The 16,700-nt window shown below is 41.9% G+C and overlaps 1 protein-coding gene across 2 annotated transcripts in view; it reads left to right on the top strand.

Moving 5' to 3' along the window:
- Positions 1 to 4,006: 4,006 nt before the first annotated feature.
- Positions 4,007 to 16,700, top strand: part of Ctsc (cathepsin C) — a 32,114-nt gene continuing 19,420 nt past the window's right edge. The window contains exons 1-4 of one of the 2 annotated variants that reach the window (XM_026784435.1): positions 4,007 to 4,238; positions 6,452 to 6,603; positions 11,852 to 11,936; positions 13,497 to 14,412. In XM_026784435.1, the coding sequence (XP_026640236.1) occupies positions 4,067 to 4,238; positions 6,452 to 6,603; positions 11,852 to 11,936; positions 13,497 to 13,507 (420 nt within the window). In that variant the 5' untranslated portion in view covers positions 4,007 to 4,066 and the 3' untranslated portion in view covers positions 13,508 to 14,412. Of the gene's footprint in view, positions 4,239 to 6,451; positions 6,604 to 11,851; positions 11,937 to 13,496; positions 14,413 to 16,700 lie in introns of those variants that run through there. The other variant, XM_005357618.2, reaches the window with a different exon arrangement.

Genomic DNA, 16,700 nt, shown 5'->3' on the forward strand with positions numbered 1-16,700 from the left:
TGATCAGTCCAGTTGGCCCAACCATGATTCAGCTGCCTTTTCTAGGTTTCAGCCAGTATCACTTAGTCAGGTTGTTTAGTGCAGCCCCTAGGCAGCAGTGTTCATGTTGAAGATAGTGAAGACCCAGAAGTCAGAACTCTCTTCTGGCCTCCAGTAAGGACATTCTGGGAATTGATGCTTGGGGTGTCCGTGCCCTGCATGTCCAGTTCTAGCCCATCTTATTACCATTATTATTAAATAAATACTTTTTCTTTTCAAATTACTTTTCTTTCGTAGTAGAATAAACTTCATTTTGGAGTCTTTATATCCTTCGTGAAGCTAGCTGATCCTGGTGACACTCATGTGATTCTTGAACTTGGGAAGCAGAGACAGGCAATCTGTATGAATAGAAGGCTATCCTGGTTTGCTTGGTGAGTTTGAGTTCCAGGACACCCGAGAGTCCATAGCTCACTATGTGATCTTATCACACAAAAAGTGTCAAGCAAAGGTGCTCTGAGCTGTGAGAAGAAAGAGAGTGGGGGAAAAATGTAACAGTGCAATTAGCTAACTAGGTATCTTTATGAAGACAGCCTGGAATCAGGTGACCGTTACTTCCAGCTTCTCTTCCTGCCTTCCTTTCTTTCACTCATTTTGTTGAGGAAATGAATGCGGGGATATTGACTGAGCGCTGGGATAAAGCTTCGTGTACAGAATTAGTACCGTCCTCTGGTGGAAAAGCATGAAGTCCTGTACAAAAGTCAATCTCATCACGAGGATGAACCCCACGAATGAAGCAGGATGAGAGGAGTTTTGAACACTGTTTAGCACATTGTATATAGAAACAAAGGAATAAACCCAGACAGGACATTATAAGACCCCAACAAACTATTGTCTCTCTTTTCCTTCTGAGGATACTTTGGAACACAAGTATTCCCACCCACCGGGGTCACCAGAGGGGCCCCACTAATTTCTTTTCCTTTCCAAAGCACCTGCTATGCAGTGTTCACAGCAAGATTCCAGCATCCACCTCAGCATCTTAATCAGGTCAACCACTGAAAGTATAGCTCTCATGTCAGGGGTTGACCATTTCTGCCCTAGCTACATTTTTCTATGGGCGTTTGGGGTACCCAAACTCCTTGCTTCTTTTTCTTAATTCTTTGTTCTTCCTTCTTTACCCACCTTTCTTGGCTCTCTCTATACATGTTCCCTTCTCACTTTTTCTTCTATAGACATTAGTCTCAAGTAAGTCTTTTGAACCTCTGTTTTACCAAGATAAGGTCAAAGTACATAATAGCTACCTTCTAAAATTATGCCATACCTATTAAATAGGATGGCATATGTTTATTGCCCAGGTATTATTTATTAGATAAGTTGGTATATTGCCTTGGTAAAATACAACATACTAAATAGAAGTTAGGATGATCATCATCAATGCCAGAAGTATTTGTAATATCAAATCCCATGTCTAGAATTGACATGTCCAGTGTTCCCTCTGCCTCTATGGTCTTTTATTTTGATGTGAAGTCCAGTACCATGCTTTTCACATTTATTCACAAGGCAGGGGATATAGAATCATCATGCCAAATATCATTATATTATTCATTCTTTTAACAAATAATGGGAGATTAAATGTGTGACAAGAATTATTTAGTATACTTAGGATTTCGAAGTCCAATGAGCAGGGAAAAGTTATTTCATGGAAATATATATAGTGACAGACTCTTGAGAGAGCTCAGTGGGTGAAAGTGCTTGCCACGAGCCTGAATACACGAGTTCAAGCCCTGGGACCAGTGAAAGGATGGAACTTACCCCAATTTCTGTGTACTTCTTTCTTACACAAAACAAATACATAAATGCCACAAAAATGGTTTTAAAATATATAGTGTGATAAACGTCAGGATATCTGAAGATATCTGCTATTGGTTCACTTAGTCATTGTAAAACCGGGTGAGATAGAAATAGGAGATATAATTATGTACACATTATATATTTTACAAAATCCAAAAGACAATAACAGATCTACAACAGCTGAGTCACAGCCAGACTTCAGGTTTGAGTCTCAGAGAGTCCCTGAAGATGCACCCTAAACCCCAAACTCTGCCCTATCCTCTGAAAGACTGACAAAACACATTGTTGGCACTTACCTTGACATTGTCAACATTTGCTGGCCCTGGAACTACGTTTCCAAAACCATGCTAGGCAGGGCTGCCTCTGGAAACCTCCCAAGAATCGTGGAAGCCCAGGGACAAAGGGTGTTTTGCCTAGAAACTCATTTTATCTCACATTATTCAATATATACTACACTTTGGGGCATGAAACATATACTCATTGTCTGCTTATTTGCAATGGCATTTAACAAGTGATTCAACTCTCTAAATCTCCTTTTTCTAATATCAGAATGAATTCATTAATCCAAAGAGCCCCCACCATCTCTATTTGTCTTTGCGGAACAGTTGCTTAAAATTTCTTTCACAACTAAATGTTCTAATTTGATCATGCACTTCAAAGGAATCCCCAGATTCACTTTTAGCTCTAAGATATGCACCATTTAGTAAAAATTTTAATGTTTTAGCAATGGCAAATTTTGCAGAAATTTAGGAAAGTAATGTTAGTAAGTAATGGTGCCTTTAAAAATGCTACCTTAATTATACAATGTTATTGTTAATCCTTTAAAGACCTATGAAATGTAGAAGGTGTTGGCCCCTACCCCTTAGTTCTTGTAGCTTAGTTCATATTAAAGAGCACTTTCACCCCTCAGTTCCCATGAAAGGCTCCTCCCAAGCCTGGGTGTTTTTAAGGTAGAATTTGGAGACAAAAGTGGTTTGTTATTCAACCACTTTGCTTCCTCATATTGCTTCCCTCAGTGGAAAAAGTCTACATGCAAATATCTGTGATCTGTGATCTGTGAGATGGGACAAAAATGAGCAAACGTAATTGGTCCAAGAGGCACATTAAGTTTGCCTAGTCCACCACCGTATACTCAGGTTAGCTCAGAAGGAACACTAGCCTAGCCAACTATAGCCAGGCAGCTCAGAAACAGTTCTCACAAGAAGGGAAGGCGACTTCTCTAATGATTGCTGCCTAACAATTGTAGGCAAAAGGATTGAAAGTGGAGCCAAGGTTCCAAAAACCACTCTCTCATCAGGTCACACGAGGGTCAAAACCTGACACAGGAGCTCAGAAGGCGGCTGTCAGCACACAGGGGACTAGCTACTTCCTCTTTAGCCACCTCTTGCTTTTCATTCTGAAAAGAGAAGGGCTTGAGCAACGTGATCGACTGAGCACTTGGTAACCATCTCTACGTAGCCTCTCACCCAGTTCAGTCCTAGAAGAGGGAAAACCAAAAACGGATGCACCGAAACTGCAAATAGGCACTACAATTGAAATCTGGTAAATAGGTGGAGAGGAAACCAAACGAAACCGAGAAGATTAAAAAAAGGTAGAGTTGGGCAACGGAAAAGAAGTTCTCAAACAACTCGAGTGGCTGAGGTTAGCAAGCAAAGTTGTTAGACAGGCGACAAAAAGCCGCACGCAACTGGACCAAAGATTAAGAGGACATCAAGGGAAAGAGAATTACTCGGTAGACCTAAGGTCAACCCTGTCTTAGCCCGGGTTAGCTTCTATTTTAAGCACACTGGCATTACAAAACTCAGCAATCTGGCCAGACCCCTCAGAGCCCTCAGCCGGTGAAGGGCAGAGGTTCTCCTGCCCCCCGCACCCTCCGCACCCCCCCCCCAACACACACGTGGTGCCCATCCCTGCCCCGCCCTATCTCTAATTTCCTCTGGCCACCTCGCCTTCCACCCACCCAGCTCTTCCCAGCTAGTCCGGCCTCACCTAGTCACACCCTACCCCGCCCTCACGACAGCCTCTCCCCCCCCCAACCCCCCCCACCAGTCCTCTCAGCCTCGCCGCTCCTCCCCCCAACTTTGTTCGGTTCTCAGTGCCCTGTAACCCCGCCCCTGAGTTTAGGGTTTCCGGGCTCTTGGGTATTTTAAGGCGCGTGCCGCTAGGGTCGCCTGACTCCCATCCTTCGGTGCTCCGTTTCTGGCTTTCACTGCTCTCGGCTTCCCGGGCGCCATCAGCCATGGGTCCCTGGCTCTACTTGGGGCGCGCCGCCCTGTTGCTGGTGCTCTTGGGAGTGTGCACGGTGCGCTCCGATACACCTGCCAACTGCACCTACCCTGACCTGCTGGGCACCTGGGTCTTCCAGGTGGGCCCCAGACGTCCCCGAAGCGACATTAACTGCTCGGTGATGGGTAAGCTGCGTCCCGGGATTCCCCCCCTTGTCGTCCTTTTCTGTCCCTGAGTCTCCTGTCTTGGGTCCGGCGTTTGTGGGTGACTGGGAAGTTAGCAGAAGACCGGTCCCTTGGGGGATCAGATGAGCCAGGGCCGCCAAGTTGAGTTGGAGCTGCTGAGAACTTGGCACTTAACTTTCTTGAATTTCTCACAACTTGTGTTTTCGAGAAAAGTTCGCATTAAAAAAAAAAAAAAACTGAGTTGAGTTGATTTCTTAGAAGAAAGTGGAGACCTGCTTTCTTCATCTTCCACTTCAGTCTGGCAGGCTCTTGTTTTTAAAAACCCTGTTGACCTCAGACTCGGTAGAACGTAGCACGTTGTTGTTAGGGTTGTTAGTTGTTTTATTTGGGGATCTGGGAACCCCCGCTCGCCACCGCGAGACTGTGGGAAAGGAACGATTTTAAACTCAGTCTCTGCTACCTGCTTCTTTCCTTGATACTTAAGGTTGTTGTTCTGTTTGAAGGCTGCAAGAGATATACAAAACCTTTTTTTCCCTTTCTGTTTCTTTTGTCACCTTTACCCTGCAGTATTTGGATGTGCCTGGAACCAAGCAGAGTGCCTCGCTCGGGGAACGCTCTCTGGGAGTCTGTAGTGAGCAAACACCGGGGCGTTCCACGTGCTGCAAGACTAACTGCTTGTCCCTAGGATACTAGTACAGAAAAGGGACACTTCTGGTCTTCGCTGTCAGGCTTGACTTGCACAAACTGTTACCTCTGGGCTGTAGTCACCTTGTCAGTAGAATAAAAGCTGTCACACACCGTCACCCCCACCCCCGTCCCCACCCCAACTGAAGCAAAAAAAAAAAAAAGACTCATTTTAATTAATTCCAGGTGACTAGGGGCTTTGCCTAGTCCTGGGCGGTATCTACTATTGTTTCTTTTCGAAGTTTAAGCGTGGATATAAGACAGAAGGAGTTTGCATAGCCATCCTCCAGGGTGTTGATCTGAATGAAGGAACAAAAGTGTGGATCTCTGCAGATGTTCTTAGCTGAATGCTTCTCTAGGAGCCTCTCTGCCTACAAACCTCCTTCTGCCCCTAAGCAACAATTAAAGGCACACAAAGATCTCACCCCTCCCTGTTCTCATGAAAGTTAAACTTTAATACCTATCAATTCAAATTAGTTTTTTTGTTTTTTGTTTTTCGAGACAGGTTATACATATTATAAGCCTCCTGTTTTCTGAGTCTTTGGAAGGATTCAGACCGAGGTGTTAGTTTTTTACAGAGGTTGAGGAGAGAGGCGTGTCCTTTCCTTGAATAGATCGCTTTCTGTCTCCATAGGTTGAACTCATCCTTAGGATTTGAAAGCTGCTCTTTCTTTTTTTTCTTATGGTTTTCCTTTTTTAATCAGTAGTTTTTGTCTTTCCCCTGTTCCTTTCTGCAATTTTGAACAGTCCCCTCCCCCCATTCTTTGCTGGATTAACATTCTACTACTGAGTCACAACACATAGGCACACCTTGTTGTTGTTGTTTGCTTGTTTTTTTGTTTTTGTTTTTCAAGACAGGGTCTCTCTATGTAGTCGTGGTTGTCCTGAAACTTACTTTGTAGACCAGGCCTGCCTCTGCCTCCTGAGTGCTGGGATTAAAGGCTTCTGTGCCACCCCTACCTGTCAATTCTTATTTTTTGCTGGTTTGTTTACTTATGTGCATTGGTGTTTTGTCTTCATGCATGATTGTATGAGGTGTCAGGTACCTTGGAACTGCCATGTGGATCTGGGGACTGAACCTGAGTCCTCCAGAAGAACAGTCAATACCCTTAACAGTTGATCCATCTCTCCAGCCTTTAGTTGCACAGTGGTCAGCTCTGTATTCTCCAGAAGCCTCACTTCATAGGCTTGTCCAGACCCCTCCACCACAATACAGAGGAAGCAAAATTGAAACTTTTGCAGAAGTCTTTCTGGAAAGAATCTCACTATGTAACCCTGTATGGCCTAGAACTCACTCTGTAGTCCAGGCTAGTCTCCTAGAAACCTGCCTGTGCCTATATCCCCACTACTGAGTTTGTGCTATGGGTGTCCAGCAAAGCCCCCCCTTTTTTTTTTCATGAACCAGATAGATCATAAATCCCAGTTAGGTTGCAAGGTAGGAAAATACCTTAACCTCGAAATTATTGAGGCAGTGCACTCCCCTAGGTGTTCAGTCAACTTTCATGTGTTTTCTGTTTCATTTCCTTTAGAACCAAGAGAAAAGAATACAGAGGTCGTGGTACACCTTAAGAAGTTGGATACGGCATATGATGAATTTGGCAATTCTGGGCATTTCACCCTCATTTACAACCAAGGCTTTGAGATCATACTGAACGACTACAAATGGTTTGCCTTTTTCAAGGTTAGTTTACCGTTCCCAGTCATTGCTTGTCTAGAATGTCTCCTGGTTAGGGGCCTTCTGGAGTCTTATTTTTAGACCAAGAACAGAACCAGAATAGATGCTAGTTTTCTAAGACAAGTTGGATATTGTAAAATTGACATTTCAAAATTAAAATTTGGCTAAGTTTGATTGTACATTTAAAAATGTATAGTCTTTTGTTTATATATATAATCTAACTGTGGGAAAGTTTTTATTAGTTTTAAATGTTCCCTCAGCCACCGGCTTTGCGGTGAACCTGTAGGAAGGATAGGAGATGATGAATTTCATTTTCTGGATTGATGCTGTCCTTCTAAACATGACCTCCTGGCTTTGAGAGACTGACCTGAAGAACTCATTGGAGTATTAAAATGTATTACATATGCAAATGTGAATAATTTACTTGGTTAGAGAGAGAGAGGATACATAAAAGTCATTATGCTCCTTGGGCTGATTAAAACACAAGACAAGCTATCTGACACAGCAAGAGTTTGATTTCTCGAACTAGTAAAGAACCATTGTGAGTGCCTGTATTCAAACGCTCTGCTACTAGTAGGAGCTCTCTCTGGGTTACAAAGGGTGAGACTTTCTAGATTCTGTGGCTCCCATGTGTTCTTTAGGAAGAGTTGAAACTTTTCCTATAGGCTTAATATTCAGGGATTCAAGTAAATTGAAACTGAAGCAGCTGTTTCTCATTATACTTGGAATATATATATATACAGAGTTTTCCATGGGGCCTCGCAGCCGCTGGAGCATCTGGTGAGGACAGAGCGTTTATAGAGACTTCTGGGAAACTGGGGAATGCATCTGTTAAAAGTGGCAACAGACAGCATAGGCCCTGCAGTTTGATTTCTCATGTGACATGACTTATCACCAGGATATAGTCTTCTGAGCCAAACATATTTCTTAGAATAATAACTTCCAGAAATATTTTAATGCAGACTTCTCTTTAAATAAATAAAGTAAATAAATGAAAGAAAGAGATCCAGAATGCTTACTTTCTCTCCGGTAACTGTCTAGCTAGTAAGAACCAGTCTGGGAACTGTCAGCTTGGAGCCTATTTGATTAGCTCAAGCCCAAGTATGACTAGCTGTTAACTATTTTTAAGAACATCTCCACTCGCGAGGCAGAGGCAGGTGGATCTCTGTGAGTTCGAGGCCAGCCTGAGCTAGTGCCAGGACAGGCTCCAAAGCTACAGAGAAACCCTGTCTCGAAAAACTAAAAAAAAAAAAAAAGAACATCTCCTAGCATTGCACTAAAATCCATCCTAACAGCATCTAAATCTCATGTTTCGGTTGCATGATGTGTGTATTCAGTCCGAATTAGTTCTCAGTGTGTCTTTGAATGGGCCTAGGTTTTTGTGTGTTTGTTTGTTTTGATATACATCATTTCCCCCTTCTGTTTCCTCCCTCCAAACCCTCCTATATACTCTTCCTTTCTCTTTTTCAAATTCATGGCCTCTAATTTTCATTATTTATTGCTATGTCCATAAATGTATATATGTATACACACACACACACACACACACGTTCCTAAATATATAAGTATAGCTTTCTCAGTCTGTTTTACATTATTTGGTATCAGCTTCCCTGCAGTTCTTTGTTTAACTTTATAGTCTTTCCCTGGGCCACTTTAACATGTCTATTGCTGTTCTGGTCTAGCTCATGTTCAGGGCCTGGGGCTTCTAGATCATTTGTATAGGTACACACCTTTCAAAGTTTTTAGCCTTCAGATCAAATTTGGCTTTTAGACCATTTGTATGGTACATTCCTTTCAAAGTTCTTAGCCTTCAGATCAAATTTGCCTGCTGGCTTAGCAAACAAAAGCACACACACAAAAAAAGATGCTTAGTTTTCATTATCAGCCCTAAAATGTGCCATAATTTACTGTCTTTGTGGTTTTCTTCTTCCTCTATCTTTTATTGACACATAGGAAATAATTAGTATATTTGCTAAGAAATGAAGAAAGAACAGAATGAATGAACTTGAACTCAGTTTGGAAATAAGTTGAGTAAAATATTGGGAAGGTAGGAATGGGCTATAAATAGATGAACAAATAATCTGTCCACTTGTCTTAGAAAACTACTGCCAAATCCTGGGGAGGAAAAACTGGTAAGATCACCATTTAACTACCAGAGGCATAGTAATCAGAAATAGGCTTGGGCCATTTCCCACAGCCTTGTCAGGGAAAGTGGGACTATCTGGCAGCTGAATGAGGAGTTGGAGCATGCTGTAAATTTTTTTTTTCAGATCAGTGTGGGCATGTTAAATATTTTGCCAGAGCATAGGGGTATTAATCACATTAGGTCCAAAGAACTAATTTTAAAGGCAAATGTGTTGTTCAGCCCAGCGGAAAGAGGCAATGTCTATGGAAATGACCAGTGAGTCAGGGATTGTCGGAGCCTCACACCTCTGGATGGTGTTAGACACGTGTTTATTCTCTCATTAAGTAGGAAGACAGCTCTTACCTCAGTGATTTTTTTTATATGTGTGGACTAAGGTGGCCATTTTCAAGAACCATAAGTAGGGCCATGTTTCCTTTTGCCACAGAAAAATACAAGCACTGTGCTTAATTGGGTCTGGTGATAAAGATGATACTTTCAACAAGCGGTGGATAAAATATATGGCATTTTTGGTTCTGAGATATGTTTTAATGTAATCAAGTAATTCCAGATGAGCGAAGTTTGCAAAGGTTGCTACACAGATCAGGTGACCCAAGTTAGAGCCCGGAACCCAGGTAAAGGCAGACAGAGATCTGCAAAGGTGCCCTGTTATCCCCATACATGCAGCATGTATGGGGAGTATAGCCCTTTGCACTTACACAACGTAATATGTAACTAAACTTGTAGAGCATTTAAATAGCAAATACAGCAGCAGTACTGAGGAAAAATATTTAAAATTTCCAGCAAAATTGTAAAGTGGAGTGGCGACGGATAAACACAGAGTCGGATACCTTGGGTGACTTTGTTGACCCAAAGCTGGTTGGGTTTTATCATAAACATCAGGGAGTTTCCTACAGTGTTGGGGAATTATGCGTCAAGGAATTGCAACTCAAGAAATATAAACCTGTTCACAGAATAGAATACATAGGCTTTTCCCTAACGGCATAGGAAATACTTTTTGAATTAGTATTTTAAGTTTGGTCTTTCATTTGTTTTGTATTTTTTGTATTATTTGATATGTTGTCCAGGCTAACCTTGAACTTGAAATTCTTCCTGGGTTACAGGTGTGGGCAACAGGCCTGGCTTAAAAATGGATAAATAGCACCGGTTTTGAGTGTCGCGTGTAAACTACATTTGTTCAATCCAACTCTTACGTGACTATCCAACAAAAAATTGCTGCATATGCCGCCATTGCAATTCTGTCTTTTATTATGCTACAGAACAGATGGATTTCTAAAACTTCCCATTAGCTAAGACCGTGTCACGTGCTCCCCACCACATTTGTGGGACATCTGCCTGTTGTCCTTGCCGGAGTTTATTGCGTAGGTGGCGCACGCGCGCAGGACGTTCATCAGTTAGTCCTTTTGTACAGCACAACAGCAGACCCGGCCTCCCCCTCATTCTCTGAATTCCACCTTGGCTTAGGGTGGCTAATGTCGATCTCTTTGTGGCACCTTCCATTATTCATATCTTACTCGGACATTAGCTGAAAAAATAGCAATTAACAAGAAGATAACTAAACAAAAAAAAAAAAAAAAAAAAAAAAAAAAAAAAAAAAATTGGTTTTTAATGACTTAAATTATAGTAGGTTGAAACCGGACTAGCCCCTCTGTGGTTTTGCACATGCCTTCAAGTTTGCATAGTTCAAGTTGAACAGAATGCTCCTAAGAGGTCTCCTTTTCCTATTTCTTCAAGGCAGTTTTCTGACCTGAACTCGCAGCCAGGCAGGGACCTACGCCCTTTATAACCTCCTGTAAAACAGAACAAAGGAATTAGGCGTGTGAGCAAATGGAACCGCCTTGGAAGTGTGAAGGTCCTCCCTGCAGCCGTGTTCTGCGCTGGCTGATTATAATGGCAGTTATTAGCCAGCTCTCCTTGTCCCCATGACACAGTTACACCTCTGTGAAATATCTGCATACTAAAAAGCAGCTGGCCTCCTAGAAAAACACACAGACACACACCCAAAGAAACACTCGAGCAGAATATAAACAGCGGTGATATTGTCTGACTTTATGGCATCGGTGGGGGCTACTGTTTTTTTTCTTCATGTTTTTATGTGTTTTCATCATTGTGGCAAGCTATATAAAGCTCCACTATATGACAAGCCCAACCAAGCCGTCCAGAGGACCCGTAAACAAACTCAGCCAGCCCCAAACAGTGTCTTCTAGAACAAGTTACTAACCCTTTTCTCCCCCTCGCTTTATCTCCTCTGAGGCAGTGGGGAAGAGACTGGTAGGAAAGAACCTCATCTTGTTTTGAAGATAGCTATTTCAAAGGGTAGAAAAAAATACAGAGGGAAAATAGATTTGTTATGGCTAAATATTTTTGTTATATTTATTTATTTTGGGGGGATCGTGAGTTTGGTAGGGATTGGGAGGAGCTTTGTGGGTCGTAGCTTCTGTATAGTCAGTCAGAAGGCAACCTATAGAAAGAATCACAGTTTCTTTCCATCCACAGTGAGGGTCTTGAGGATTAAACTCGGGCCTACAGTTTTCCCAGCAGTCACTGTTGTTACCCTGAGCCATTTATTATGGCTTTGCCTTTTATTTTCGTGGTAGTCAAGTTAAACTTTTCAATTATTGAACACTTTGTTTTGCCCCCCCCCCCCAGTTTTAATTGAATTATAGAACAACAAATAATAATAATAAAATGCCACCACCACTGGCTTCATAAAGCAAACTGTTACCTAGAGGCAGGCCAACATATGGAGAAGCCCATGTCAGGTTTTGAATTCCACAGTTCATATGCTAGTAATTTGCAAAAATTGAAATTATTCACCCCAATCAGAAATGTCGGTTGCATTTCCACAAGAAAGGATTTGAGAACTGTGTACTAGTTTTTCACTGTGCCTTACGGGTTTATTTTTTAGGACAATTGTTTTTGCAATAGATGTTCTTTTTAAAAAAAAATATAAATTCTATATATTAAAGACAAGGTTTATTATTTAAGATGAGACTTTCTTGTTTGGTGAAGGGTCAATATCAAAACCATCTTGATGCCCGTCTCATGTGTATTTTCTAATTGATGCGGAATTGTGTTGTGACTCAGTTTACCACTGTAAACTCTTCGTAGGATGTCACTGATTTTATCAGTCAGTTGTTCATGCAGCTGGGAACTGTGGGAATATATGATTTGCCACATCTGAGGAACAAACTGGGTGAGCACAATTGAAATAATCTTTACCTTCACTGTTGAGCCAGCTTTCTGCTGCCCTGTTGTCTTTCTTATGCAAATCAATGCCTATTTATTCTTGTGGTCGGAAGGAGAATGCACAGATTGTTGTTTTCCTACGCATCCTTGCTTGAGCTGGCTTTCCTACCACCTTGACTTTCTCTGCTGCTTTATGTAACTTGCCGATCTCACGTGCTCCGATTGCAGCATCAAATCCCAAGTGTCATAGTAGACATGGAACCCAAGGCGGAGAAGACAAGCTGACAAAGGCTGGCTAACATGCAGGTCACATTTGTAAAGTGACTCAGCTACCCTAGCTTGTTTATTCCTTTCCCCAAAGACTCCCTCAAGGAGGAACCATGAATAGTATATCCCGTAGTGCCAAGACATACCACATGCTATGGTTCTAAGCTGGAAGAGTGAGGTCACAGTTTTGTGTGTCTGCCTTTTAGAGAGGAGGTGGCTCTATTAAAATGAGTTGGCATACTGGTCCCCCATCACCAAGTTGCCTTTATCTTTTGTAAAGCAGCTTCTACTAAAAGACTAGAATGTCGACTAGGAAAAGAAGGATCCCTTTGGCTCACTCACTTCATATCTTCAGGATGAATATTTAAATTGTTGCTCACATAGGATTTGATGGGAAGAATGGATGGTGAGCAAATCAAATCCATGAGATGTCTTACCCCTTTTGTGTTTTAAAATAATATTGCTTCTCCTCGTCCTTCCTCCTTTTCTTGCTTACTAAGTCCTAAAGAGCCAGCTGGAAAAAGAGAAGTGAGAACGGGTCTCGAAAGCACCACCCTCATTGTAGCCACATTGCCCGGGCTTTGTAATGGGGCCGCAGCAGTCCATCTTACCAGAAAGGAACTGCTCCTGGACTGCATCTTCCCGTAATTTAGAGAATGTCAGGCATCCTCTAAAACCAGCTCGAAATGAGCACAATGAGCAGAAATAAGCTGCACCTTCTTGGTTCTTCAGGGACCTGGATGAGGAGAGACTGTGTTAAGTTTCCTTTGTTTGGAATGGCACAGAATTCTAAGATATTGCGCGGTGGTACTTGAGGAGGAAGACTGCATGGGAAACTGCCCCAAAGTAGATCCACTGCTTTCTCAGTACCGTTTATAAAATTCTGCCCTAAATGTCTTCAACCTTCCTCCCACTTCTGGGGAAACATCAACCAGTAGAAAAGTTAAACCCTAGTCTTTTTTTCCTAAGCATATACCATGGTACCTACAAACACATCCAAGCAGCACTAGGGCTACATTTAGATGTGTATGAAATGCATGCTATGGGCCTAAGCTGCTAGGATTTAGCGTGTTGCTTCAGCATACTGGCATTTTAGAGACGCAGTCACGTAGATGCATGTGCTTTGCAAGCATGTTGCCTGGATGCATATTGCATGCTTTTTCAATAGCTACCAACACCTAATATAGTAATGCTGGTATTGCTTTTTTTTTTCTTTTTTTCTTGACAAAGGTTACTGTGATAAAGTGTTAAGAGATGGTGTAATCTTTGTTGGCTTGTAACCCTAGCTTTTGTCTTGTAGTTATTAAATAGATCGTCTGTTGGGAGGCTCTTTAAATACCACAGCCAAGAACAGACTTTGGTTTAAGAGGCAAACACCTGGATCTACCTCTAGCAGCTAGCGGAGGCCATGGCAGCTACAGTCCCTTCTGGAATCTGTTTGCATGTAACATGCAAAGGAGTCCTGGTGACCTACCTCCAAGGCAGCTGCCATCCTGAATGTTTCCTTGGAAAACAGTAATCACCACTGTGGAATGTGAGCAACCAGAAACTGCACAGAAAGAAGGAAAAACCCCATGGAAGAGATGAAGTCTCAGGGGGCTTCAGCATTTAGCATTTTCCTAAGTCTTTCCTTGGATGAATACTGTTATGCTAAAAAGGTTTCTCCAAACTCGACAGGATTTGGGTTTTGGGTTTGTGGACCTTCTCTTTCTGTTGTGTCACGGTGAACAGTTTGCTCTCAGTTAACTCACTTTTCCTGGGTGCCTTCACTTTCTCTAATCACCTTCAGGAACTCCCAAACCTACAGTAGAAGAAAAGAAGGCTTTGAGATGACCTGAAATGGACAGATGTTAGCTATTGAAGGGAAGATGTTTCCCGGGAAGAAGGAAAGATGTTTTCTTAGCTAAATACGAAAAGGTGTATCTTCTTGCAGACAGTGGTCCCCTGCAGTGCCCCCAGCCAGAAAGATGATGTGATCAATGCCTTCCTTTTCTATTGTTTTTCTCTTCTCTTTTCTTTTTTCCTTCTGTTTCATTTTTTAAAAAATAGGTGCTAGCTTTTTGATAAGATGTTGACATACTATATATCTGAAAGTCCTATAAAATTGATGGGCTTCATTTCTTTTCACAGATAGCAATGGTTAGCCTCTTAGAAAGTTTAAGCTCATAAGAGTTTTTGACAGTGGGGCTGGAAAGATGGCTCACATAATTAAGAGCACTGGCTGCTCTTCTAGAGGTCCTGAGTTCAATTCCCAGCAACCACATGGTAGCTCACAACCATCTATAATGAGATTTGGTGCCCTCTTCTGGTGTGCAGGTATACATGTAGGCAGAACACTGTACACATAATAAATAAATAAATAAATAAATAAATAAATAAATAAATAAATCTTTCAAATAAAAAAATAAACAAAACTTGGGTAAAGAAAGAAAAAGGAGGAAAAGAAAGAAAACAACCCAAAACTCACCTATCAAACTTTGTGTCATGTGCTGTTACTATCCAGCACTTGGGAGGCAGAGGCAGGAGGATCACAAGTTGGAGGCCAGCCCGGTTTACATATCAGCCTGGCTTTATTTTAAAAAGAAGAAGAAGAAGAAGAGTTTCTGACTGTAAAATGATACTCCTAATCTTTCAAACTTAAGGACTTCCCTGGGGCTAAAAAGTAAAAGCAATCTCACTGAAGTAAATGGTATTTAGAGTCACAGTTGGGTAGTTTTTCTGGTGAATTCCAGCACAAAAGCATGGTGAAGGTTAGTTTTATGGGGTGGAGTGTGTATTGCTTTGGCTGTCACTGAAGCCTTAGGAGAGTGTTTTTCCAGTGTAGGTCTCCATACCCCTGAGCCCCTCTCACTTTCTTGCTTTGAACCAGAGTTCTTTGACTAAGCAGGTGACTTTAACTTGTCTTTCCCCTTTGCTGTCCCACACACTGAGAATCAAGCTTTTGAACTTAAGTGTAAAGCCCAATGAAATCCCTGGTGAAATGGCCTTTCCTTAATAACACTATTGTTCAGCCTGATTGCTGTCTTGCAGCTCTTTCCTGCTAAGCAGTGGAGTCATTTCCTTCTCCCTTGGTTTAGAACTGACTTGGAAGATGGAAAAGGTGCATGTATACATAGCGCATTTTATCCTCCCCACTCTTCTCCCGTGGCTCAGTTAGCTCAGAAGATTTGTGATCTCTGAGTCATCCTGGCGGTTTTATGCCATGTCCCAATTTACTGGTTTGGTGATTTTTTTTTTCTAAATCCTACCTCTAGTTTCCATAGTCTTCAACTTCTAGAATGTGCTCACCACTCCATATATGGGAGAGAGGCCATTAACAATTCCCCATGTCCTCTGCAGGTGCCTCTGGTGTGTGCTTGTAAAGAAATGGCCTGGTGTCTTTATCCACCAGGATGCCCTTCCATTTTTCTCTCTTTATCTTCACAACCTAATGCAAATAGAACTTTATAGGTCTGGGGAAGTGAACTCCACTTTTTCTTCTGCAGACATTTTACAAGTAACGCTGGCCTGCAACGTATCAGCTACTTTTCTATTGCTCTCATAAAACACCATGACTAAAGAGACCTATAAAAAAAAGTGTTAAATTTGGCCTACCCATTCAGAAGGCTAGAGTCCATGGTGGTGAAGTGATCACCTCTTGAACCACAAGCTCTAGGCAGAGAGATCTATCCCGGTATTGTGGAATTTTCTGAAACCTCAAAATCCATCTCTAGTGACACACCTCCTAATCCCTCCCAATCAGTTCCACCAAGTGGGGGACAAAGTATTTACGCCAATGAGCCTATGGGGGTGGGGAGGTATCCTCATTCAAACCAGCACCCAACACATCTCTTTTCATGGGTTCTGGAAACATTGACCTGGGATGCGCTATATCTTTAGTTCTCTGTTCTAGGAAATATTATCAAGTTTCCAGCCTCCAGAACCCTCAAAAAGATAGATATTTTGAAGCTGGTTGTCAGGGTCTATAAATATTGTTGGCTACAAACGCAGATGTACTTGCTATGGAAAATTTTTTATGTTTCTCTGTAATTTGGTTTCTAAATGTTAATGGGAGCAAAGTAGTTGGACACAAAACTGTAGATATGAGCCAGAGGACTCCCGGTACACTAATGCTTAGCATTGTTTGTCGGAATTGCTTGTTTGCCTTCCCTTCTGCTCTGTAAGAGACGGGATTATTGACTCTGTATTACACGATACTGTATTCCCTGTATGTCAATCAATATGTGTCAAATAGCATGGAAATAATGGGCTTAATAAATAATTTTGTAAGAAAGAAGTTTGAAAAGATACCTTATTGTGATATTGTTTTTAATGGTTCTCAAATGTTCTTACTTTGGCGCCCTTAGTGACTATGGCCGGAACTCAGGCCATTTGTTAAATGACTTAAAAGAAAAGACATCAAATATGCTTGCATGTGTGTGAGTGTGCATGTGTGTGTGAGTGCCTGTGAGTGTGCATGTGTGTGAGTGTGCATGTGTGTGTGAGTGCCTGTGAGTGTGCATGT

Source organism: Microtus ochrogaster, chromosome 22, assembly GCF_000317375.1.
Source record: "Microtus ochrogaster isolate Prairie Vole_2 chromosome 22, MicOch1.0, whole genome shotgun sequence".
Lineage (NCBI taxonomy): Eukaryota > Metazoa > Chordata > Mammalia > Rodentia > Cricetidae > Microtus > Microtus ochrogaster.